General features: G+C 41.5%; 2 protein-coding genes and 1 long non-coding RNA gene across 8 annotated transcripts in view; 1 reads left to right on the plus strand and 2 right to left on the minus strand.

Moving 5' to 3' along the window:
• The window catches only part of LATS1 (large tumor suppressor kinase 1), a 42320-nt gene extending 37091 nt beyond the window's left edge, over positions 1–5229 (minus strand). For 3 of the 4 annotated variants that reach the window (XM_087425231.1, XM_087425232.1, XM_087425233.1), the window contains exon 1: positions 5021–5229. The gene's annotated coding sequence lies outside the window, so the exon portion shown is untranslated. Of the gene's footprint in view, positions 1–4412; positions 4835–5020 lie in introns of those variants that run through there. The other variant, XM_087425234.1, reaches the window with a different exon arrangement.
• Positions 5230–5249: 20 nt separating this feature from the next.
• LOC147912274 (uncharacterized) lies at positions 5250–15303 on the plus strand. 3 transcript variants are annotated; one of them, XR_015550151.1, is made up of 5 exons: positions 5250–5494; positions 6298–6677; positions 12760–12855; positions 14329–14432; positions 14936–15303. It is a non-coding gene; the product is annotated as an uncharacterized LOC147912274 (long non-coding RNA). The 3 variants fall into 3 exon arrangements; XR_015550150.1 differs by lacking the exon at positions 6298–6677 and having other exon boundaries at positions 5292–5494; XR_015550152.1 differs by lacking the exons at positions 5250–5494; positions 6298–6677 and adding an exon at positions 5509–5654.
• NUP43 (nucleoporin 43) lies at positions 9963–23772 on the minus strand. Its single transcript, XM_004440939.3, has 8 exons — positions 23624–23772; positions 22533–22655; positions 21625–21702; positions 20236–20416; positions 18564–18699; positions 17645–17796; positions 14909–15031; positions 9963–11694 (listed from the first exon to the last, which is right to left on the minus strand). The coding sequence occupies exons 1-8, from the start codon at positions 23741–23743 to the stop codon at positions 11468–11470; spliced, it is 1140 nt and encodes a 379-aa protein (XP_004440996.1). The 5' UTR covers positions 23744–23772; the 3' UTR covers positions 9963–11467.
• Between the last annotated feature and the right edge of the window lie 1365 nt (positions 23773–25137).

Here is a 25137-nt window from a genome sequence, read left to right on the forward strand (position 1 = left end):
TGAGCACAGCTCTTAGCTATTTAAAGTAAGCTCTTAGCTTACCTCAGTCGTAAAAGTCACATTAAGAGTATGGTTTTCCCTCAAATAACCAATTGAGAAGAGAAATGGGAGCTCTCAAATCTTTGGATGAGGTTACTAACACATGGGAATTTTGGTTATGGTTACTGACACATGGAACTGACTGGAACTAACATCAGAGGCTTACTAACTTTGAGGAAACTTTTGTTAAAAAATTTTGTAAAAACTACTCAAGCTCAAACTAAAAAAGCCTTCAACTATTCAAATTTTAAAACCCTTGAGCTTCCAACTTCTATGAACAGTAATCTAGCTGAGAAAGATTTGCACCTTCCAAAAAGGGAATACTCTCCCAAAGCTCACACCTCATCCGTGCCCAAGGATGATACTGGAGAAAGAACTCTCAGGAGGTTCTTGGAGAACAATGGCCAAGGGTCCCAGGGAACAAGGGATAAGGGAGTCTTTCCAGATAATTGAATCAAGGTCCAATCAAGGAATCTCCCTTACCTCCAGGGCTGGTTGCTTTCACAAGATGTGCCTACTGAGACTTCAAAATTACTATAGATCAGCAGCAATCGCTGCTGTCTCCCATTCTTCTCCTTTTCTGACAGCAGTGCTTATTACCGCCCTCCCCCCTGTTCTATCATTGTGTACTGTGGTGAGTGAGTGAGAGGGAACAGAGAGAAGGACAGACAGAGAGCTAGAGCAAAGATAACTTCACAGGTCTCTGGACCAATAGCCATATCTGGACCTGATGGAGAGACTACTGGACATATGGACAACAGGACCTGTGAATCTAGCTATTGTTGCTTAGGGCCTAACATGCTAGCAAAGGAATAACATAATACCACGACTGTCTTTTCATAACAGTAAGCACAGCATTTTCCTGATTCTAAGAATGCATGCTTTTCCACATTCCAATATTTCTGAAATTGACTATATCTTAAAATCAATATTAAAAGAAATCTGTCAGCTCCAAAGCAGAGAAGTTCTGGATAGCAGACAATACATATAGCTAAGTGGACCATAAATAAACAGCAAAATTGCCTTGTCACTTCAATTGTATTATTTTCATTGGCAGTACCACACGTGGTTGAATCTAGACCCTTGATTACGCTCAAAATGCCTTCAAAAAGATTCCACTACGATGTAGCATTATGTACTCAGAAACGCTGTCACCCAATAGGCAATGTAATTAAAGGCATAAACAACCGCCAAATTTAGGCAAGATCACGGTATTTTCAAAGGTAAGAGACAGTACAAGCACTGAGACATGAAACATCTATCAAAACCTTTTGACTTATCTTCAGAAGACGGTGTTTAATTTCCAGTAGTAACTCACTCAACTAAGGAAAAAACAAAACTAAGAGTTTAAGCAAAAAGGAAAGAAAGACGAAACCCCAGTATTCTTCACTATGCCTCAAAATTACACACTCAATCATAAAGACAATAAAGAGGTTCAAGATAATTAGCCCAGGTTATGAAAAGCAGCATGTCACCATGTGGTTATGTGTCAACTATCCACAGCCCGAAGTAATTTGGAAGAATCCTAGATTCTGAGTATGAGCAGGCTGAGACTCAAACTTCACTGTGACTGAAAAAAAGGGTATACAATTGCATGGATACACATACGTTATTGAAGGTTAATAAAAACTATATGTTTACTTTCTTTCCCCTGAAAAATTGTTACTAAATACATGGCTCGTTTTAGACTTAACGGTGTCTTGGAACTGAGAAAATATGACAATTCAACCTCGTTTTTAATAACTATGTATTAAATTACATCATGTAGATGTACCATAATTTACCCCCAATGATGGGCATTTAAGTTGTTTCCAATTTTTTGCTATTCTAGATAATGTTTCAAACACTGATAACTTCAATTGTATTGGTAATATTCTAGTTCTGAGGATGGGTGGTGAGTTCATGGATGTTCAATTTATTTTGCTTCACAGCTTACCTATACATAACATATTCCTTGTACACATCATAATTAGTTAATAAAAAAATACTGCAATAAAAATTCTTAGGCACATATTGTTGAGAATTTCTCTTAAGATAAATTCCCAGAAATGGAATTACTGGGTCAAAGAGAACGCATATTTAAAATTCTGATACTTACTGTCAGATTGTCTTCCAGAAAGGTGTACTAATTTACAATCTCTCCAACAAAGTATGGTCAACACTAGCATTAACAAATCTTAGTCACCTTTGCTAATATGAAAATTCAAATTAATAATGGATAATTTGTAAAAGAACTCTTCAAAGCAAAACAGTTTAACTCTTTAACCCATGCTACACTGGTGCCAGATTAGTCTTCTAGTAAACAGTTATCATGTCACTTCCCTACTCTAGAGCCCTCAATGACTCTAACTTAGCAGTTGAAGTCAGAGCTCTGGAGTCAAACTGGAGGGTATGAATCCCAGTTCTATCACTAGTCAGCTGTGTGATCTCGGCAAACTGTGCCTCAGCTCCTTCATTTTCAAATACGGGCAGTAATGGTCCTATTTAATAGGGTTATTTTGAGCATTAAAATTAAGTAAGTTTAATACACGTCAAATGTTTAGAATAAGTGCCCGACTCAGTAACGGCTAGTTATTACCTTACCTCTTTCCATTATCCTCCCAGATTCTCCCCTCTGTACCTTATACTCTAACCAAGCCAAATGACTTGCTTTCAGCTAACATACCTTGTGCTTTTCGACTTTCATGTCCTTAATCATCCTGTTTATTCTTCTTGAGAGAGCCCCTGCCAAATTTCTTCTCATAGAAATTATACCCAACCTTTAAGGTACCATTCAAATACCTCCTTCACCGAGCTTTCACTGAACTGTCAGTTGTTATTCTTCTCTTCTGAACTCCAAATGTACTTTGCATGATCAAATAAAACTTACGTTTTTGCCCTATTCTTGTACTTGTCTTATTTTTCCTACTAGATCACAGATTCATAGAGCATAAGGTGTCTTACAGATATGTGTGTGTGTGTGTGTGTATTTTTTTCCCCCCAGATGAAGTAATGGATTCAGAGAGGTAAAGTGGCCTATCTAAGGTCATGGAGCCAGCTGGAGGTCATGCTAGGAATGGACTTCACACCTCCTGAACCACCCAGGGTTCTTCTCATCATACCTCCAACCTGACTCTCCTAAGGGCAGGGATCACGACTCACTCATTCTTTGAAGGGACACTTATATTGATTAGACTGAACAGATAAAACCTCCATCTCTTTGAAAGTTCAGACCTTCATCAAATATGCAAATGTCAGTAAATCCAAACAAATATTACTGATAACCTGTCCAACATAGGGAAAAAAACAGATACCATTACATAATAAAACTTCAGAGTATTACCCTGGGTTGAATCAGGTTTATAAAAAAGATGGCCTGTCTCAACGCTTTGACTCAATCAGTTATGAGAACAGCAACAGCAATATGTCTGGCTTTTTTCTTAGCAGCATAATCTTAGTTGTTTAGACAGCAATATTCAAGAGTCTTTGCCAAGTGAGGACATTTTCTTCAATTCACTAAGAATCAATTGATCAAAACTGAAAACAATCACTATATTCTCTCTTCATGCTGAAAAATGACTGCCATTTCTACTTGATAAAAATGTTGTTCAAATGACTAAATAACTTTTTCGGTCTACAACCCCCCCCCCCCAATCTAAACATAACATCTAGAATGAAAACTAAAAAACCAGAGCTGGAACTGTTCTAAGGCTATATTTATATAGAATAACAAGGACTAGCATTAAAAACAAAAATAAAAACTCAACCTATAGAAGGAATTCCAGATATCATACCAAAAAAATGTAGCAGACGTATTTTTTATTTGCTTTTGGAGAGTGGCAAGGCATATTCAATAAACATTCAGGAACAGAAAGAATGCACCTTTCCCAGCATGTGCCATGATCCAGTTTCTTGCAGTAGCAGCCGATTAGAGGAACACAATGCTGCTACTTTTACTGTTAAATCAGTCAAATTCCTCCACTGCCTTAGGGAATCAACTGGCCCATTTTACACCGTCTGTCAACTTATCAAAGGACAGAAATGACCTCAAATGTAGGTATTTTAGCAGAGAACAATTATTCCAATTATAATGTCCTATCTTTTCTTCCTCATGGAGAATTTTGATAAAAATTTTTAATCTTCAATAAATAATCCATACAGCCCCGACAAGTTTCACGATCCCGGGCATTCAAAACCATTTCCAAAACTGGAGTGAAACAATACTATTTGTGCGTAAGGCCACACGTATTTTTCACTAAATTTATGAACAACTTCCAGACGATGATATATATTTTAAGTCATATTAACATATGGGCCAACAAACGTTAAACTTTGTTCCCTTAGAAAATAACTTTCAATTGGAGAAGTCAGAGAATGGGGTTAAATCAAGTCACCTGGGAGTCATTCTGTGCGACACAAGTTCTTCTTGAGATTATAAACAACGTTCCCCTAATTTTCTTTCCTTCATCTTCTGTATTTATATACACTCCTACTCCATAGAGACCCCTCCATCTCTCCCACCCCTTCCAACTAGGAGCAGTAACCAAGCACTCCAGTGGCCTGGACACAGAAGTTCCCAGGGTTTCTTCCAGGTCTGTCCAGGATCGGGTCCCCCCGGGACGCGAACAACTGTGGCTCTTCTGCTGCAGTTGTCCTGCAGAACCCCCGTTCGCTCCCTTCCTTCCAAATCACCGCTGTCCGGCGCGAGCAGGGGGTCGGGTGGAGGTGGGAGGGAGCAGTCCGCGCCGGGCCTGCGGACGGGCCGGCTCCTCCCAGCCGAACCCGCACCTCCCAGGCCGCGAAGCCCGGGGCTCTCCCTCCAGCCCGGGCGCGGCCAACCCCCGCTTCCCGGGGCCGGGCTCCGCTCAGGTCCGGCCGCCGGCCCGCCCGCCGCGGCAGCCCTGGACCCCGCCAGGGGCATGGGCGTGGGCCGGGCGGCCGCGGCCCCGCCAGCTCGGCTCGGGCGGAGAGCGCGCCCCAGCCGCTGCGCCCGCCGACCTACCTGAGGGGCGAGCGGGGCTCCCGGACAGCGGGCACGGCCCGAGGCGGGCGCCGAGGCGGCGGGGGCGCGGCCCGGGAGGGACCCCGAGTGTCCCGGTGGGGCAGGGCGGGCACAGGCGCCGGGGTGCCGCGGGCCAGCGCGGCCCGTCGCGGGGTCGCGAGACCTGGCTCTCCCCCTAGCAGCAGGCCGCCGCCGCCATCTTGCCTTCCACTCGCAGCCGCCACCGCGCTCCGCCGCGGGGTTCCCGGATGTGGGCATTTCCCGGCGTCGCTTGCGCGGGGGCCGCGGCCCGGGAGCTCCCGCCGCCCGCCCCCGCCCTCCGGCGGCCGCGCGCCCCTCTGCCGGCGGCGAGTGTCGCCCGTGCCCGCCGTGGCTGGTCGGGGTCTCGTCCGGGCGGCGGGGTGGGCTCTCCCCTCCCGGCCCTCACGTTTCAGTCTCCCTCTCTCTTCACTTGAGCCCTTTCTGTGGACGGAGGTAGAGTAAAGATGCGCGTCTCGAGGAGCTTGACTCCCCGAAGGAAACGGGAATGAGGCGCCCTCTGAGAGCTCGCTGAGGACTCAGGGGTCGCGGTTTCCAGAGGCTTTGACTTAAGTTGATTTTGTTGAGCACTCTTCCCCCGAGTAAATCCGTGAGCGTGAGTGTTTTCTGAATCAGCCAGATTAATATATTCTTGAACCCGGACAGATGAACAGAGTCTAGAGATTTTTAATGTCAGCCAAATCGGTGGAAGAGGAAGGCATTATTGTCATAATGGGAATAACGGTGACTGCGAGAAGAGGTTTTATTTCTTGTTAAGTTGAGTTGGAAGTTTGCGAAGGGATCTTTGGGTTTATGATGTTTGAAGGTACCGGCCACCCTTTGTAAAAGCGCCTCTGCCAGTTCTGCCTCTGGAAAGTATTTCCAGTTAGTATTTTCAAACATCTCCTTTCATCATTTTTCTACTAGAGACTGTCTATAAAATTTTTTTAAAGACTTCTTTTTTTTGATATTAAACTAGTTACTGACTACTGTATCCAGAAGTTCAAATGCCCTGTTAAAACCCCTGTTACGAAAACCTCTGTTAAAAGAAAAGGTTACATTCCAAGAGCACTTGGTTGAACATCTGTGTTCCACCAGCAGAGTTTGTAGAAGGTAGAGGATACGACCCAAGGTGTGCCGCTTAATAGCACTAGGTCTTACTTTCTGCCACTGAAAGACCTTGTTTTTCGGGTCTTTCTGACCCGAAAGAAAGACCTTTGAATCTAATATATAATCATATGAATCTAATATGTTCACAGGCCTGGTTGCCCTTTCCAGAAGCAATATGTATCTGGAAGAGCATACTGCCCCCAGAATCTTGTCACCTCTGTCACCAACCCATGGAACTTCATTTCAGCTCTTCAATTCTTTTTTTTTTTTTGGTGAGGAGGACTAGCCCTGAGCTAACATCCGATGCCAATCCTCCCCTTTTTTCTTGAGGAACATTGGCCCTGGGCTAGCATCCGTGCCCATCTTCCTCTACTTTATATGGGACGCCGCCACAGCATGGCTTAACAAGTGGTGCGTCCCTGCGCGCCCGGGATCCAAACCTGCCACCCCCAGGCTGCTGCAGCAGAGCGCACGCACTTAACCGCTGTGCCACCGGGCGGCCCCGCTTCAATTCTTTTTAAGCCTAAAGGTGAGTATCTCCATAAACTACTATTTTGAGGGAAATTCCTAGATAATTCAAGGAGCTCAGTGAATTGCTCTTTCTAGGACTAGGAGGCTTACTCCTGTGAAGTAGGGGGAGAGAAGGGCAGAGAAAAGAGAGAAGAATTGACAAGATGGAAAGCAGCTGAGACTGCGGGTGGGCATGGAAGGGAAAGACCAGGGGAATAGTTTCTGGGGTGCTGGATGTCTAAGAATGGCAGTGCCTGCCATTGCACTTGAAGGTCTTTGTACTGCTGTGATGGAAAACCCTTGGTTTAGCCTCAGCGTACTCACCTCCTCAATGCCTCACTGAAGTGGGTTTTTTGGTTTCATTTTGTTTTTATTAACAAATGTAGGGGCCAGATTTCATGGTTGAGTGACTGACTGTAGGGACAGGGACAGTACACATGGAAGAAGTCTGGAGACCAGTGTGGCCCTGAACACATAAGCCCTCCTGGGAATTCATGCTACCTTAGGGGAAGGCTCTAGACCATGATCAGCCCACAGTTAAGGAGTGAAGAGTTGGGGCTGGCCTGGTGGTGCAGCAGTTAAGTGCACGTGCTCTGCTTCAGAGTACCAGGGTTCGCAGATTTAGATCCTGGGTGCGCACTGATGCACCGCTTGGCAAGCCATGCTGTGGCAGCGTCCCATATAAAGCAGAGGAAGATGGGCATGGATGTTAGCCCAGGGCCAATCGCCCTCACCAAAAAAAAAAAAAAAAATTTTTTTTAACATGATCAGCAAATTCTAGTCATTCCACTTCTCCCTTCTCAACCCTCCCTCCCGTGGTTTTCTCCCTCTTTGTACAACTCTAATGTAGTGAAATGTTGGAATTGTTTTGATGCTAAGATGACCGTAGTCTAGGATGTAGCTGTTAGTTTTTCTGCATGGCCACTTAACGTTAATCATGGTTCAGAATGATACCAATGAAATAAGTTTAAATAGTTTCATATCGTTGTTTGGGTCTCCCCAGGTTTTATGTCTGTAGAACAAGAGCATCACTACTGCTTCATAATTAGTCTGAGCTAGATACCACATCCATACCATAAGCTTAAATGAAGGTTTGATATTAACTATACACTAGTGAACTTAGTATGCTTCTTGGACAAGATTCTAGAATGGATTATTAAAAGGATGTTTCCACAATACTACGAAATAGAAGTGTTATACACAAGGGACAAGGAATTTTTCAATTATGCCAAATTTTTGGTAGGATGATGGCTATAGCATGGATATTTTCTCACGATAGCTTTGTCACCAAGATAAATGGGGTAGAATGTCAATAAATCGGTTTGGTTTACAAATATTTCTGTAACTGTAGCCAAATACCAATAACTTGTGTCACTGGTAATTTAGAGGACTCTAGGAGTGGGCCTAAGCCCTTCAGTCCCTTTAACTATCTCCTAACCAGTGGGATGAGAGTGTAGAAAGCATGCTGGGAAATTCTGAAAATAATCAGCTTCTACAGACAAGATTCAAAGGAGGTTGTTCCTTCTTTCCTATACTGAAATAAAATTTATCTTCTTGGAACGAGAAGGATGGACCTATAGCAAGGATCAAAACCATCTGCATTAACTCAAGAATATGGGAAGTATGGCTTAGGAGTATCGTGTTTGAAAATTGAAGAGTTTCAGTTCAACTAGCAGCAGTCTAAGTGAACAAATGTCAGACTAGTTACAATAAGCTGAGACAGCAGTACAAAGGAATATCATACCCCAAATCAGGAGAGTAGGATTTTGTCATATTCTCAGCAAGGCTGACACCACCCAGAACAGTGTTCATTTTGGGAGTCACACTTTAAAGATGACCTTTGGCAAATGGGAGTATTTTTTGAAGAGAAAACAAGATTGTGAGTTTAGTTCAGTTCAATTTACACTGATTCAGTGCTTACTATGGATCAGGTATTTTGTTAAACATTGTTAATACAAAACTGAGACATGGGCTCTGTACTTGAGCTTGTGGTCCAGTAGAGGGAGCCAGGCTGCTTAACACAGCTGTAAGCGTATATACGCTCTGCACAATGGGCTTCTGAAGCAGAGTACAATTTAACTCAGATTGTCAGAGGCCAGGGAACGCTTTCTTGAGAACATGACACCTAAAAGGAGACTGGAAGCGTAAGCAGGATTTAGCCAAGAAAGGCAAGAAAGGCTGGGAAGGAAGCTTGCCCACAAGAAACAAAAAGGTTTACTGCAAGGAAGCTACAATACGTAGTTTTGAATATTTGAATGTGTGATGAGAGGAATTAAATGTTTTTTGTGGCTCCTGAGGAAAGATGACAAATGGAAGCAAATTTCAGTTCAGTATATGAAAATTCATTTATTTAGTGAAACCTTATGGTAAAGTACCCCAACATAATGCAGATTTGATGAACTGACTTGGTTGTCTCGTAGTAGGTTCACGTGATCACTTCGTTAACCCACAATGACATGATTCTACCTTTTTTACAGGATTGTTTTGGATCCCACTGACACACTAAAACACTGCTATAATGCTGTAACAATTAGAGTGGTCCAAAGGAGAGGCTGCACTGGGGAATGGGAAACTTGATCACAGTGTATTTCCAAGTAGACGCTGGATGATAATTTGTTAGGAATGCTATGGAAAGGATTATTAAATTTAGGTTGGAGATGCCCTCCAAGGTACCTTCCACCTCTGAGATCCTGCAGCCCTCAAAAGAAACTCTATTTGATAGTTTCGTGAATGAAGGCAGTAGGTGACAATGAACAAATTCATAAATTAGGGTTTTATTTATATTACATAAAGCTTATGTTTCTTATTAAATCTGGCAGAACTCATCAATTGATAGGAAATGTAACAGTATTCAAATGTACTTTCTTTTACTTATGGTTACAAATACCCTTAAATCAAAGCAAAGCTTCAAACTTACAACTTGTTTCCAGTCCAGGCTAGTATTCTAAGTCTACAAGTCTGGCTCCCTCCCTCTACCAATTATTCACTGTAACCATCAAGGGAAACTGAATACACTGCTCCTGGAAACTGAGAAGAGCGCTAGTAACATATATAAAACATTCAAACTTTTCAGCAGCAGATAATGCAGATGAAAGCAGAAGCACAACAAGACTGCTATTCACTGTACATGGAAAATGTGCCACCTGGGAGCCAGGGTCTTCCAGGAGAGAGATCGACTCTGGGCCCCCTCAGAGCAAGGATGCTAGCCTGCTGACTGTAATGGGCGGGTGCCTGTAACTGGGTGAAGAGAGGGACACTGCAGCTTACGGCTGCAGCAAGACATTCACACAAAGGAAATATAAAGTCAAAGGAAAATTCATAGCTTTATTATTGAATCCATGTGTTTACTGCTAGGGAATGTGCATCCACAAATATGTATGATATATTTCATTTTTACAAAAAAATTATACACATTGATGGATAAAAAAGGGTATGAAGACTATTGTCTGAGATTACAAGTACTTAAAATTTTCTTTTGACTAATTTGTCTTTTTTTCTGTAATGAATTACTTTTGTAATAACAGAAAGTCTTAAAAATTAGTCCCAGCGATAAAACTATAAACAGATTAGAAATTCATAGCAGCAAAATTTTCTTTCCTTCTCTGAGTCTTTGGAATTCAAAGTTACTAATTACCTTTAATCAAATATTTTTGAGCCAAATATATCTAAAAAAGAAGATGCATATATGTATTCCATTTTAAAATGCTGACCAAAAAAAACCAAATACCAAAATACCCTGAGATAAGGTGGCATTAAAAAATTGAAAGTATTTATTAGGACAGAAAAGGAAAACTTTACCATAATTACTATTATTATAATTATAAAGTAAATGAACACACACTTCAATTGTGTAATAGCAGTGATTTGTCATTAAGGTCTTAGTTCAATAATGCATTTAATCTAAGAAACTTTGGAAAGACAATGTCATAAGATTGTCTTAAAACATTATGTGTTAGGTGATCATTAACATTTTGGATAAAGAAAAAGATGGCAGAATCCTTTACTCTTTCCACATCGTTATACTAGTCTCATACATGTTACCTATCAAATTTTAATTTGGAAGTTGGCTCACTTATCAATGTCAAATTCTGTTTTATTGCACAATGTCCAGTTTGGCAATTTTTAACTGACTGTAAAACTAACAAAAGCAAAAATCCTTAGGAAAAATGTATTTTTCTTTTCAAGAAAAAGTTAGGTCTAAGCAGCTGACGGAGTTCTGTTCAAACCTATTCTACTGAAGGAACCGGTCAAAACATTTTCACCTTTAAAAAAATTTGAACGCAACAAAAAATTTGTCATTTTTGTTCTACTCAGTTCTTTCTGAAAAAGTTTATTAAAATTATTAAGGAAATAAAATGTGGAATGATTGAAGAAAATACTTTCAACAAGAACAAACATTAACCTTGGCTAATGCCACCAGGGAAAGGCATAGGGTATCCCCCACATACTGTTGATAAAAGGGATAGGAACCCGTTGGTGTTTGACAGTGGTAAGTCTCACATCAAAACTGAAGAGTAGGCTCCATGGGCTGTCCAGAGTCTGTCTGCAGGCAGTGTACTCATCAGCACAGGGATCCCTCTGACGTTCTTCCACACGCTCCAACCCTTCTGCCATCAAACATCGGTGAGATTCTGCAACTCTTAGGGGAATAGCCAACTCACAAAATCCGAAACTGGGCATTGACATTAACAGTTTACTGATGTTTCCCCTGCAAATTTCACATTTTCCAATAATAAAAATTTGCATAGAAGTTGGAATTTGAGAGGCTAACTGTATGTTTTTACCTGAAATCTTGTAATTACAGTATTTTCATGAAAACAGTTGTCTAGTAACATAAATTGCTTCTGCATCAGTTCCACAAACAAGACAAGGACCTAAAACATCCAAACTGTTCACAGACAGAGTCATGTTGGGAAGCAAGCTTGTGATTTCAATACGGTCTCTTGCAGGATCAGTGCTGAGCCAGGAGCTTATGACAGACTGGTGAATGTTAGCCTGGTTACTGATGCTGTGAGACAGAAAAGTACTTCTTCCTCCTGGGAGAAAAGAGAAGGGAAGAGAAGCTTTCAACATTAATTTTATACTAGTAAACCTCCAAAATTCTGATATTTTAAAAAGGTGATGATCTAAACTTGTTTAATTCTCAGAATAACAGACTGATAATTCCATTATTACACATCACCATTTTTGACCAAAGACTTATTCAGTGATATGAAATACTCAAATTTCCATGGGATAATATGGATAACAAATCTGAAGTCTTCAGGCAAAGCATAAGATTTTGACCCTGTCTTTCCATTCATTCTTTAAATGGAAAGTCGCAAAAAGATAGCAAAATGGCCAAAAGACAAGTAGAATAAAGAAGGAAAAAAGAAGCCAAAAAATGTAGATAATAGAAATATAAGCTCTTAGGTAATAAAAAAATGAAGTGATCATGAGAAAATTTCTGGACCTATTTCTAGATGAATATTTCTAAGAAAGATATTTCTAAAAATATAATCAACTTGCTTCAGATCTCCTTTTATTCTTACCTTTTATTTTAGATAAATGTTCTTAAAAGTAGAATTTTAGAACACTACCCAGCTTATATACTTTTCTCTCTAACAGTGCTCTGCATTCAATATATAATTAAGTGAAGCACAAGCAGTACATTTCAGTTTAAGCCATTATTTGCGATTTTCCTTCCTCGCAACCTTCTGCCAGATCAAATAAGGACAGATTTCATTTATTCAGTAAATGGCTGAGGACCGACTATGTGCCAGGCTCTGAGCTAAGTGCCGACCCTGATATCTTGAAGCTTAAAGATTACTCGGTTTAGGGGGTCAGCCCTGTGGCGTAGCGGTTAAGTTTGTGCATTCTGCTTCGGCGACCTGGGGTTCGCCAGTTCAGATCCTGAGTGCGGACCTACACACCGCTCATAAAGCCATGTTGAGGCTGCGTCCCACATACAGCAACTAGAAGGATGTGCAACTATGACATACAACTATCTACTGGGGCTTTGGGGAGAAAAAAGGAGGAAGATTGGCAACAGATGTTGCCAGGGGCAATCTTCCTCAAAAAAAAAAAAAAAAAAAAACGATTACTGGGTTTAAATCTTGCAGATTCTTCAAAGCCCAGCTCAACTGCCTTCTCTAAGAAGCCTTTGAAGATGACTCCAGTTCATGCTTCTCTCTTCTGTCCTGGAACGCTCAGCACTTGTATGTACCACTGATTTATAACCTTGTAACATTTCCTTTGTCAGGATTTAACTTTCCATGCCCTTTTCTCCATAACTAAATTAAGTATATCTTAAGAGCAGGTTGCAGTTTTTATTTACCTTTTCACAGTGTCTAATACTATGCCTTGCAATACTAGATGCAGAATATAGTAAATGGCTTTATTTCCAGTCTAACCCAGGTTCTTCAAACAGCAAAATTTCAAATGTAAGATAGTGGGGGTAGGGGAGGAAGGAAATAAAAACCAAGTATTTAATTAATCCTTAGATAAAATTGTTAGTTTCTCCATGAATGAAGTTAGCTTGGACATGCTAAATGCTTGACACATTCCACACTCCACAATTTTTCTGGAGAAGGTTTAGATTTTTTCCTTAGTTTTTCGTTTATCTTTTACTGCCCCTATGTTTTATATTACTCTGGAATACTGTGACAATTAACATTATTAGAACCACTGTGCTAACTCCCCTCCCTGGTCTCCCTGCTTCCACTTTTACCATCCCTCTCCCCGTAGTCCATTTTCCATACAGCAGCCAGAGAGTGATTCTTTGGAAACATAAGGCAGATCATGACCCTCCCCTGCTCAGAATTCTCCAATGGCTTTCTGTCACACTTAGAATTAAGTCTAAAGTCCTCATCATGGTCCACCGAGTCCTGTTCCTCAGCTACCTCCCCTCATCTCCTCCCACTCCCTGATGCTGCTCGTTCAACTGCAGCCATATCGCCCTCCCAGCTGTTCTCTGCCTGTCTCAGGCCCTTGGTACCTGCTGTCTCCTCTGCCTGGAAGGCTTTCATGTGACTCACACCTCCACTTCTCTCAGGTCTCCGCTCAAACGACATTTCCGCCAAGCGGCCTCTCCTGATGCTAGAGCAGCCCCTGCCCCCTTCATTCTTTATCTACCTACTCTGTTCCTCATAGTCATCCGTGTATTTGGTCCAGTTCTTTTCCTTTTGCTCAGTCCCCCTTCCCACTTTTCTGTGCTCTACTACGTACTGTGGGGACAAACTCCATCCTCCGGGCTCCCTTGCCATTTGTCTTCCAGGCAGCCCCTGCCAATGGGAGGCACTACTGGGGGTGAGTGGAGGGCAGATGAGGGTAGAAGCCCCAGGCTTCTGGCAATGACACCACTGCAAGAATTCCAGCCCTGGCTGAGGTGGCACCTTTTCTGCTGATCCAGAACCACCCCTGACAGCACTTCCAACCGTGCAGCCGCAGACGTATATAAACAGTTTCTGCTTTCTGGGCATACTTTTTCTTCCTATTTGCTCTTCCAGCATCCCTCGTGCTCCCTTCATTCTTCTAGCCCTTCTAACACATGTGAAACCAATTCCTTCTAAATCTAGGGCAGTTTCTGTTTTTCTGATTTGACTTTTACTGAAACATTATCTATTTATTTACTGCCTGCTGGAATATGTGCTCCCTGTGTGTACAGACTTTTGTTCTGTTCACTGTTGTAGGCTCCAGCACCCAGAAGAGTGCCTAGCACGTGGTGGGCATCTGATAAACATTTGCTGCATGAATGAACAAAAGAACTTTGGAACCACAGACAAACTCAAAAACAGTAAGTTTGGAAAATGCCAAAAGCAAAACCAAAAATACCCCTTGATTGTAAGTGTATAGTTTCTGGCTGACTTTTACTTATCTCTATCTCTAATCAAGAGCCAGAGCCCTTTAGTCTGAGGAAAAACCAATACCTAATACATGAAAGATCAACTTTTGTCTTGCCATTCACCCTTGGTAATGTAATATAAGAGAGTTGTGAATGCCTGTCCTATGGCATGAGTGCCCAGGACAATGCACTCACAAACAAGCCCTCTGGCTATCTGAAGTTAGCCGGCTTACAGCATTTCTAGTCATCGGCAGTACAGCAGTAAGTAGCTGACAGTCAGATTTCAAACCCTATGATACTAGAATTTACCCTAAAGTAGGAGAATGGAAACATTTTGCCATTCTTTAATCTTAAAAATCTAAGAATTTCTAATTTGGTATTTAAAGTACAATAAAATACACACAAGAATCTTCATTAAAATTTTTTACCTTGGTGAAACAGTGATGATTTTTCAGGTACATCTGTGGAGGCATCCCAGTGCCAGAGGGATCCATCTTCAGAACAAGTAAAAAGATGATCGGGATTGGATGGGTGGAAATGAACTTCCCACACTACAAGATAAAAACCAAGAAGCTTATTCCTGTGCAGATTAGTTGAACAAACATTAAAACTCTGTCTCTAGGCATCGTCTTCCATTAACTTCCATCATACACCTTCGAACTTCATGTCTGTGATAAAAATCAAAGGCTTCAGAATTAAAGAAAAAACATAATATAACTCTCCAAATGGCTGTAACATGTAGATAGGATAAAGAAGCAAAGTAAATCTATTTGTGTATTGGGCCAGCAAATGAATGAAAATAAACGCTAATCATTTGACCTACTATTTTTTTTTTTTTTTTTTTAAAGCTTCCTTTATTTCTTTCTTTTTTTTTTTGTGAGGAGATCAGCCCTGAGCTAACATCCGCCAATCCTCCTCTTTTTTTTGCTGAGGAAGACGGCCCTGGGCTAACATCGGTGCCCATCTTCCTCCACTTTATATGGGACGCCGCCACAGCATGGCTTACCAAGCAGTGCGTCTGTGCGCGCCCGGGATCCGAACCAGCGAACCCCGGGCCGCCGCAGCGGAGCGTGCGCACTTAACCGCTTGCGCCACCGGGCCGGCCCCTACTATATTTTTTTTATGGAAAAGTATGACAATGGGATAATTCTGAAAAGAATTTTTAAAAATTGGTAGGTTCTCTTATTTTCAAATCCTGTGTCATTAATGAATGAAGGTTATATTATTGGAAAGACAGAGAGAAGACCATAAAAGTAATATACAAATGAATTTCTAAGAGGCAGAGTCCAATTTTGGCTCATGCAGGACTCTGGATAGTTCTGGTCTGTATCACAGAAATAGCAACTAGCTCCTAGCACACCAAAACCTGGCAATGCTCCAAGAATCTGGATCCAGTTTCAGATGGAGGGCTTTTAAGAAGCCAGTTTGAGATTGAGGCCCCCTCAAGCTCTAAACTTGAAGGGAACTCTGTGTGCCAGTAGACATCTGGGAGCCAAGGAATGGCCAAGACACCTTAGGAAGTGTCTGCAGCATGCAGATAAAGCAGGTAGTCTGTGAACAAGGGTTCTGAGGTTCTGGGTTAGGTGACCTTAAAGAGGCAGCATAGAAAGTGCCAGGCGGGTAGCATAAAAAGTGGAAGGCACATGTTTGCAAGCTGGCAGTTTTCATTCTGACAGTTACCACAACTAAACATCATGCCACCAAACATTAAAAGGTCACCTTCCTCATGAGGAGAAAAATGTGTGCTGGGTGAGTCCCTGTATAAAGTACATTCATATTGTTTCATTAAAACAAAGTGAAACAAAACAGCTTGTAGAGCCATAAGCAGACTGCCCAAATCTAGATTCTTAAGTATTTATTTATTTTCAAATTAGAAAACAAACCTCTGTAAAACATCTTATTTCATTTCTAGCCAAGAGCCAGGATGAATTCAAAATAACACATTACAATCTATGACATTTGTGTGTATTGCTTAACAATACAGGCTGGCAGTTAAGAAGGGGCTGGTAAGAAGAGATCTGAAAGTCTGTAATTCTACCACCACTGGCTTAGCCAACGTCAGACTCTGTGAGGGCATACCCTATTCCTTTTTATTCTTTTTTTTTGTGGGCATAGCTATAACCGGAAGAGGCAAAATTTTTTTTATCCTTTTATTTACTTCTTAAATATAATCTTAAAAGTCATTTATCTTTCCAAGGTAATGTGACATTTACTTAAACTGAGAAGTTGTAATACAGGTATAATGTTTGTTCTTTTGTACTTTTATTCAAGCAGGGTTTAATATAAACTTCTCTTAGGTGAGAATTTAAAGCTATAATCCACTTTGGCATGGTATCAAAGACAGCAGTGATAAAATGAAAAATTTCAGCCAAAAAATCCCCACCAAAACCAAAAGACAAACAAAGAAAAAAAGAGCCTATATCTACTGTTCTTGTTAAAAGAAAAAAAAGGTACAACAATAAAGTGAGGAACACACAGACTGTCGAATATTAAAAATAACAGCCTGCATTTACATGGGAAAAGGGCATTCTCACACTGAGTATGGCAATATAAACTGGTATTATTTTTATGTAGAACAATTTGACACATATCACAGCTTTAAAATTATGCAAACTTGGGGGCCGGCCCGGTAGCGCAAACGGTTAAGTACACGCGCTCTGCTTCAGGCGGCCCAGGGTTCGCAGGTTCGGATCCCGGGCGCGCACTGATGCACCGCTTGTTAAGCCATGCTGTGGCGGCGTCCCATATAAAGTAGAGGAAGATGGGCATGGATGTTAGCCCAGGGCCAGTCTTCCTCAGCAAAAAAAGAGGAGGACTGGCAGATGTTAGCTCAGGGCCGATCTTCCTCACAAAAAAAATAATAAAATAAAAAAATAAATAAAATTATGCAAACTTTTCAGCTCATCAATTCTTCTAAAAAATTATCTTAAAAAAATTAAGTGCATAAAAATGAACATATAAGGATAATCACTGCAGTTTTGGATATAATAATGAAACATGTTAAAGAACTTAAATGTCAAATAGAAAGGATTATTTATTATAAATTGTATAGTTTGGCCAAAAGCTCTGATGTCAAATGATCCACATGCACTGTTATGGAGAGCTGCTTACAGTATATCATATATCCCACCCAACAAACACAGGCATATCTCCCCTACACTTACTTTCAGCTTCATGAGCCTTGAGCAGAGACACAGGCATGATGCCTTGTCTAACATCCCAGATACTCAACATTCCATCCTGGCCCCCAGTAGCTACAACATGCTGCTGGTTGGGATGTCTGTCAACACAGTGGAGCGGCACTCGGTCACCAGTCCTTTGACAGAGATACAATGACATCAAACATGGTGTCAAGTATAATTGATCTTTCCATAACCCATGAAACATATTTCATTCTAGTAGCTAAACAATAACTTTATGGCTGGGGCTAATGGCTAACCTTAAATCATGTCAAAAATGGACTACGTTAAATATATTTCTAAATATTAGAATTGGCGGGGGGAATTAAAGGCCAAAGTTATCATTCTCTCTTCAATTTAGAGACATAGGGAGCAAGATAACCTGATGATAAGATGTGCAAAACACATTTCCATTTCTTGGCTTTTTAAAAACATTAAATATCAATGAAACAGCATATTCTTTACTCCCACTTTATTTAATGTTTAGTTTATATAATCATTTTTTCAGTTTGACACATTTTATTTTCTTCTTAGAGAAGATAAGGTTGCACACATAGAAAGGGGATTTCTGCTCAGAAAAATATCTTGGATTATATTTTTCTCCCAATCGTATCTAGGGTATATTATACCCACTATTAATAGAACCATTTGATGAGCAAAAACAAGTTCCCCATTGAATAATATAAACTTCAAAGAGAGAAAGCTTCAATCAGTACAACAAATATTTACTAAATGCAGCATGGTAGTACCAAGCCCATCAAATCATACCTGCTTTATCAAATTTAATCAGGGATCACTCTCTTAAAATGCAATTAAAATACAATATAGTTTAAAGTCCGTTGCCCTAAACTATTGAACGAATTAATTTTGCATTACACTATTGAAATTAGAAATCAAAGCTTACAGTGATAATATCTGAGAGGGCTCATTTCCTTGTTGTCTGAAATCCCATATTTTTAACTGTCCAATTGAATTAACTGTAAGAATCTCAGGAGTTCGAAGGAAGGTTACAGCATGGAGTGTACTGCTATCTGCATTGTCTACAAATTAAGAAAACAGTAGTGTGTGTTAATGGGTTCCCCTTTTCCATGAAAATCTTAAATCGCATTCATTCTATTGATTGAAATATTACAAATGAAATTTTAAACAAGTCACAGTTCAATTTCTATAGAAAAATGCACAGAAATATACATGTTAAAATGGACTCTCTGGGCTGGCCCCGTGGCTTAGCGGTTAAGTGCGCGCGCTCCGCTGCTGGTGGCCTGGGGTTCGGATCCCGGGCACACACCAACGCACCGCTTCTCTGGCCATGCTGAGGCTGCGTCTCACATACAGCAACTAGAAGGATGTGCAGCTATGACATACAACTATCTACTGGGGCTTTGGGGGAAAAAAATAAATAAATAAAATTAAAAAAAAATTTAAAATGGACTCTCCTTTGATAGAGAAATGCTATCACTCACAGGACATCTGAACTATTTTCCAAACAGAGGGCTGAGTTTTCACATATTCCTCTATTTCCACTTAAGAGTGTTACCCTCCATTTTGGAGACAGCTGTTCAAGCTCCTCTATATCCAATTTTATTTCCCACTAGTCCTGAACCCAGAGACTCCATTCTCTTTGGCCAAACCCCAGTGCTTCCTCCAGAGTTCACTCTGCCTTTGTATTATTCTGCTGACTCATCTCAAGTCTACCACGTTTACCCTCATTAATTCTCTCCTCCTCCAGGAAGTCCTTCCTGCTTGTTATAATGGTCCTTTTCTTTTTTCCTAGAGTGTTTAGAGCTTATACCATATAATTTAGCATATACTTATAGACTTTTGTTTTGTGACACTCCTCCAAACCACCACCAGGCAATGGTCCTTAACAATTAAACAAGTGGTGTTCCTCAGAACTAAAAATCATAATAAACAACACAAAAAACTCATTCATGGGCTCAAACCACAGAGGTTCTGATTCAGAAGGTCTAGGGTGGTGGACTGTTAAAAATCTCCCCAGGCAAGTCTGTGTGCAGCAGAGTTGAGAACTACTACAGGAGAATAATCCTTCTAAAGCAGGACAGGGAGTCTATCACCCCACCTGCTCAAAAACTTGCACTGGCTCCTTGGCTGCCCACCTAACAAAATGTAACCTCTACAGCTATGCATCAGACTCTTCACGACCAGGCCCCAATTTACCTTTCCTGCATCATTGCTCACCTCTTCTATATAAATATTTAAAGTCAGGTCAAACAAACTACACTGTTTTTTGTTCTCTTAATGGCCTTATCCCGCCTCCACATTATTCTCTTTGTCTAGCTTGCTATCTTTTAGTATTACTTATGGTCCAAAACCTAGATTAATTGCTACCTGCCCCTCAATTCTTTATTCAGTAATCCCCTCCAGTCAGAAAAAAAGTTTCTCTCTCCTCTGTAGTCACTCATTCGTGCAGGCCTTATCACCATACTGTCTTGATAAAGGGATCCTGCTTTGTATATTTTTATATCCCTCAAACACCCAGCACTGTGTTTACACAGCACATAGTAGGTGCTCAATTACTAGGTGATGGATGAAAGAAATATAATGGTTTTTCTCACCTATAGTTCTCACAGCCTCCTTGTGATCAGCTCTGAAAAGATTTATCCGACCATCTTCTCCAACTGTGACAATTTCTGGGTTGCTGCACACGATACCCGTGCAGGGTGCACTGCAACAGGAGTGGCTGCCTGGGCTCGTGTGGTAGTGAGCGGCCGTCCACTGCTGGCTGACTGACAGAGTCTGGGCATCAGAAACGAGCAGATGATTAACCAAAGCAAAGCTCTAAACACCTAGCACTTTTCCCCAACTCAAGAGTATTTTTAAATTCTGTCTCATACCCTTCGAGAAAAAGAATAACTCTCTCCTTTTTTGTTTGTATTTCCGAGTAATAAAGTCTAGAACTACTCTACAAAGCTCTGTATACACTGGATTAGATTCAAAATGAATGCTGCTCAATAATGGCCCACATTTATAGCAAACTATAATTTTATTTATTTATTTTTCCCCCAAAGCCCCAGTACATAGTTGTATGTCATAGCTGCACATCCTTCTAGTTGCTGTATGTGGGACGCGGCCTCAGCATGGCCGGAGAAGCGGTGCTTCGGTGTGCGCCTGGGATCCGAACCCGGGCCACCAGCAGTGGAGCACGTGCACTTAACCGCTAAGCCACGGGGCTGGCCCAATATAGCAAAGTAAAGAAATGGGTTTTAGGTACCAGGTAGTCATGTGTTCAAAAGTAACTCTAAATTCTTAAGAGAATTAGCCTACATGTAAAAAATAACTCCCTGTAGTGCTTTCTAAATGACTCGATTAAGAAAAATATTTAACAAGATCTGGGTCTTATATTTACTACATATGCCTATCCACAAGGTGACCTTTATTAATCCAAAAATCTAAATGAGCACTCTCTTCTAGCAACTGAAAACTATTACTACAAGTGGGGCTATTGTAAAGATTTGCCCTCACCGCTACTCTTTGAAAGTGACCACTTGTGGGCTTCAGTATACACGAAAGGCATTGAAAAAGTGCCAAGTCTTCATAGAGTGTATCCTCTCTTCTAATTAAAACCTGGGTTCTATCCACAGAAGTAAAGTAGCTGTTCTTGTTCTCTCTCATGATACCTTAGCTAGAATGTGCTCTTTTTTTCTTCAAAAGATTAGAATAGAAACTTAAAACAGAGAATTACTGGAAAATCACTTGCCAGAATACCATATTGTTAGTTCTAAACTAACAGAATTTATTTAAGAGATGTCGAATTTCAATAAAAGCTCACACAAACATGGTTCTAGAATTAATCTACTAAAAGATGGGTAATATAATGGTGATATTTTTCCTCTCCATGTTTTCAGGCTATAAAACTTTTTATTTGTGTCATTAAGTACAGTCTTCTTTAAGCCTTCCTATAAATAATTAAAATACAAATTCAGTTTTCAAAAAAAGTTCTTTACCTGGTTATTTGGATGGTGAAGGAAAACTGTTACACATCCTGTTGATGAAGCAGCTACAATCCTTTCCTGGTCAAAAAACTAAACAGAAAATTCCTGCTCGTTATAGATTCAGAAATATTAGTAGTTTAACTCAGTAGTATAACAATTTTAAGATGTGAAGAGCTATAAATGCTAAGCAAATAAAATCTGATGATAGATCTGAAAGTCAAAACTGCTATACAAATAAAAGTATTTTCATGAAGAATAAATAACAATAATTTTTTCCCTAAACTCATTCACCTATAATTGATTTAATTTTGGACCACTACCATAAAGGTTTAGAAAAGTATCATTCCAGGGTTAGGGAGCTTTCTACAGAATCAGGACTGCCAGGACTTTGAAGTCATGCAGACCAGGATTTAAAAACTTAATTCCATTGCCACCACTTACTACTGACTTTGAGACCGTCGCCAAGTTAAGTTCTCTAAGTCCTGGCAAACCTTTAAAAGGAAAGAACTAATCCTTACTTAGGGGGTTGTTATGAGAACTCAAAAAGCAAAACCTGTCAAGTGCCTTGCACAGTATTTGTCACATAGTACATGCCCAAAAGGTCTTAGTCTGTTTTCTCACTGGTAAAAGACATAATACCTGATTCACAAGCATGTGATGAGAATTAAACTAACTTATGTAAAGCTCCCAGAACAGTGCTTGGCACATAGCAGAAGGTCAGTTAATTAAAAAAAGGATTAAAAAACTATGCTTAAATCTACATCTCCTTCCCCAGTCATGATTTTGGCAAATCATAACCTATAGAGAACTCAGTCTCCTGTAAACCGGGGCGAGTCTAGACAAACTTTACGGTCCTTTGCGTCTCTCAATGTATTACTCTCCGCTCTTTAAGTTAGCTTTTGTACGTTCCACAGACTTACCTGTAAGTCCATCACGTCACCATGGTGTTTGATGTCACACAGTAACTGATGGTCTCCTTCAAACCCTCCATCAGAGTCTGAGTTCCCAAAATCGCCAATAGACCACAGGGAAACACGATTTTCCTGTAAAATAGACAGATTTATCCTGAGATGAAATCTACTTTAACCTCTCGGAAATTAAAATTCGCAATGCCTTCAAATAACCTTGCTTTAAAAGCATCTCAGAACAGTCTGGTGGTTACCAGGGGGAAGGGGGTTGGGGGGTGGGCACAAGGGGTGAAGGGGCACATATATATGGTGACTGACCAATAATAATGTACAAGTGGACTCGCACAGTGGTATCAACTATCATGACATTGAAGGAAGTAAAAATTATATTAAAAATTAAAAAGTTACTACCTTAGAGACAGGCACCTCCACACCCTAAGGATTCCTGGTATAAGGGGGAACGTTTATCGATCCTGACTGACTCTATTCATGGAAGACTCACCCTAAACTGTTCGGGGAAAAATTGAGAACAAGAGAGTGCTCCAGAGGGATAAGTTTGGGAGGGTCGGGGTGGAAGGAATCCAGATGGGGACGCGTGTGTATAACCTGATAATCGCTTCGCGCCATAGCAATTCGCGCCATAAAATGTAACTGTTTAAATGTTTTAAATTAGCCAATCATGTAAGACTGCGCCAACCTTTTCCCGCTTTGTGCTCCCAAACCCTATATAAGAATTTGCCCTTTAAGGTCCGGGGTCGACTCTGTCTCCTGCAAGAGATACGTGTGGACCCAGAGCTCCACTTAATAAACCTCTTGCGTTTACATCAAGCTCGGTCTTCTGTGTCTGTGGGTCCGCGCCTTCCCGAGACTGGAGTTGGGGTTTCCTTTTTGGGATCCTACAACATCAATTTAAAAAAATAAAAAAAAAAGCATCTCAGACAAAAGGCATGGTGACAGTTTAAACCACAACGAGATGCGAGGCCCAGGCGCACCGTCGATGGCTCGGAGGGCAGGGCAACCGAGACGGAGGCCGGGGGCACAGAGAAGGGCGAGGGAGGCTGGGGCCAGGCGCGGTCCGGGAGACCGGGATGAAGCGGCGGTACCTCGTTGTCCCAAGAGCCCGTAGCGAAGGTCTCTGCGGTCTGCAGGCTCCCCGGAGGCACCGGCCGCCAGCGGGTTTTGCTGATTTTCTGAGACACAAACTTGGCATAAATCTCCTCCATGGCGACAGCGACCGCCGCAGGTACAGCGAGGAGCGCGCCGCGCGCCTCTCGGTCCCGCCCCTTCCCGCGCGGCCCTGATTGACCCGCACCCGACGAGCGGACGGTGGCCGCGGAGAGCCAATCCTCCTCCGTCGGCGCTGCGGGCGCCACCAGCCCCTGCTCACCGAGGCGACCCCGAACAGAAGCAAGAGTGTGCGGGCCTCGTGCTACAGGACCTGCTCTTAATGTGCACGCTCAGTGTAGTGACACTGAGACAGTGCATTTGTGCGATAATCGTGCACTGTAAAACAAACCGAAGAGCCAAAACAAAACGAAATCAATGCAAGAGAAGCCGCCTCAGAGCCACACCTAAGCATTCAGTCTTGCATTTCACTGCGCATAGAAGAGATTCAAAGTCCTTACATTCTCAAGGAAGTACGTCCATTAACGGACCAGTTTATTGTTCTAAACCTCTCCCTCTTTATCCCCCAAACAAATCCTTGTTAATACACTGTCAGAGCCTGGAGTTGGAATTCTGAAGACTCCAGTTCGAGTTTTGACACCCATTGCTTAGCTGTGTAACCTTCCTCAATTCAGTTATGAATATAATTAAGAATGAGTTTGATATGTAACGTCGACAGCCCAGGAACCGGTGCTGTAGGTTCCCTCTTCTCTGCTTTTGATTACACCTATAATGTCCTTTTATTCCTCTCTCCTTCTCAGAATCCTGCTCATCCTTCAAGGACCAGTTCTGCCCTGTATCTTTTCCTTATTACTCCAGCCCATGCGATCTAAATTAACATAGCACTTGATATCTAGACCACTAATAGCACTTATATTTTGCCCTCTATTGCTAGTTTTCTTTGGGTGCAGATCTCCCCAATTAGAATGTAAATCCTATTGCATTCAAGACGTATTGTTACTGAACCAAGTGGGCTCGCCTCCTGGTGAGTTAAATAAGACTACACCAGTGGAAGTTGTTTTACAAAGTAAAGTGTATTTGCAGAGATGGGGGTGCTATGGAAGCCACCAGCCAGCAAGCATTAATGGGGCAAGTGCCCACTTTCTACTCACCAGAGCAATATCTAAACAGCTCACTTCCCCCAAGCAGTTCTTGATGACTGTGTGCCCTGGAGGGCCAGCCCAGGAACCCTGGGAGGGAGCAGACCCCCGAGGCTCTCAGCCTGGAGAAGACTGTTAGGGACCCAGAGGGAGTGGAGTGCCCTAATCCAACCTGTTGGGATTAAAAAACTTCCCAGAAAAAAAAAGAACACTGTTTTGAGTGTGGTTTCCTTTATGGTCACGAAATCCCAGAAATAGGTAATGTATATTTCGGACTTAGAAGTAGGCTGAGCAGTTGACAAAATCTGGTGAGAACTAGCATTTGAAAAATGCTGCTGAGGCAGTAGCACAGA

The sequence above is a fragment of the Ceratotherium simum genome, chromosome 38 (genome assembly GCF_057802395.1).
Source record: "Ceratotherium simum simum isolate JZ-2026a chromosome 38, ASM5780239v1, whole genome shotgun sequence".
Taxonomy (NCBI): Eukaryota; Metazoa; Chordata; class Mammalia; order Perissodactyla; family Rhinocerotidae; genus Ceratotherium; species Ceratotherium simum.

Excerpts from the sequence above, each read along its gene's own strand:
- NUP43 (XM_004440939.3), bottom strand. The coding sequence starts at position 23,743 with ATGGAGGAGATTTATGCCAAGTTTGTGTCTCAGAAAATCAGCAAAACC. Across the intron at positions 18,700-20,235 it reads GGAGGCTGTGAGAACTATAG|ACAATGCAGATAGCAGTACA; the intron begins GTGAGAAAAACC and ends CTTAATTTGTAG. Across the intron at positions 17,797-18,563 it reads CCCTCTCAGATATTATCACT|GACTGGTGACCGAGTGCCGC; the intron begins GTAAGCTTTGAT and ends TCTCTGTCAAAG.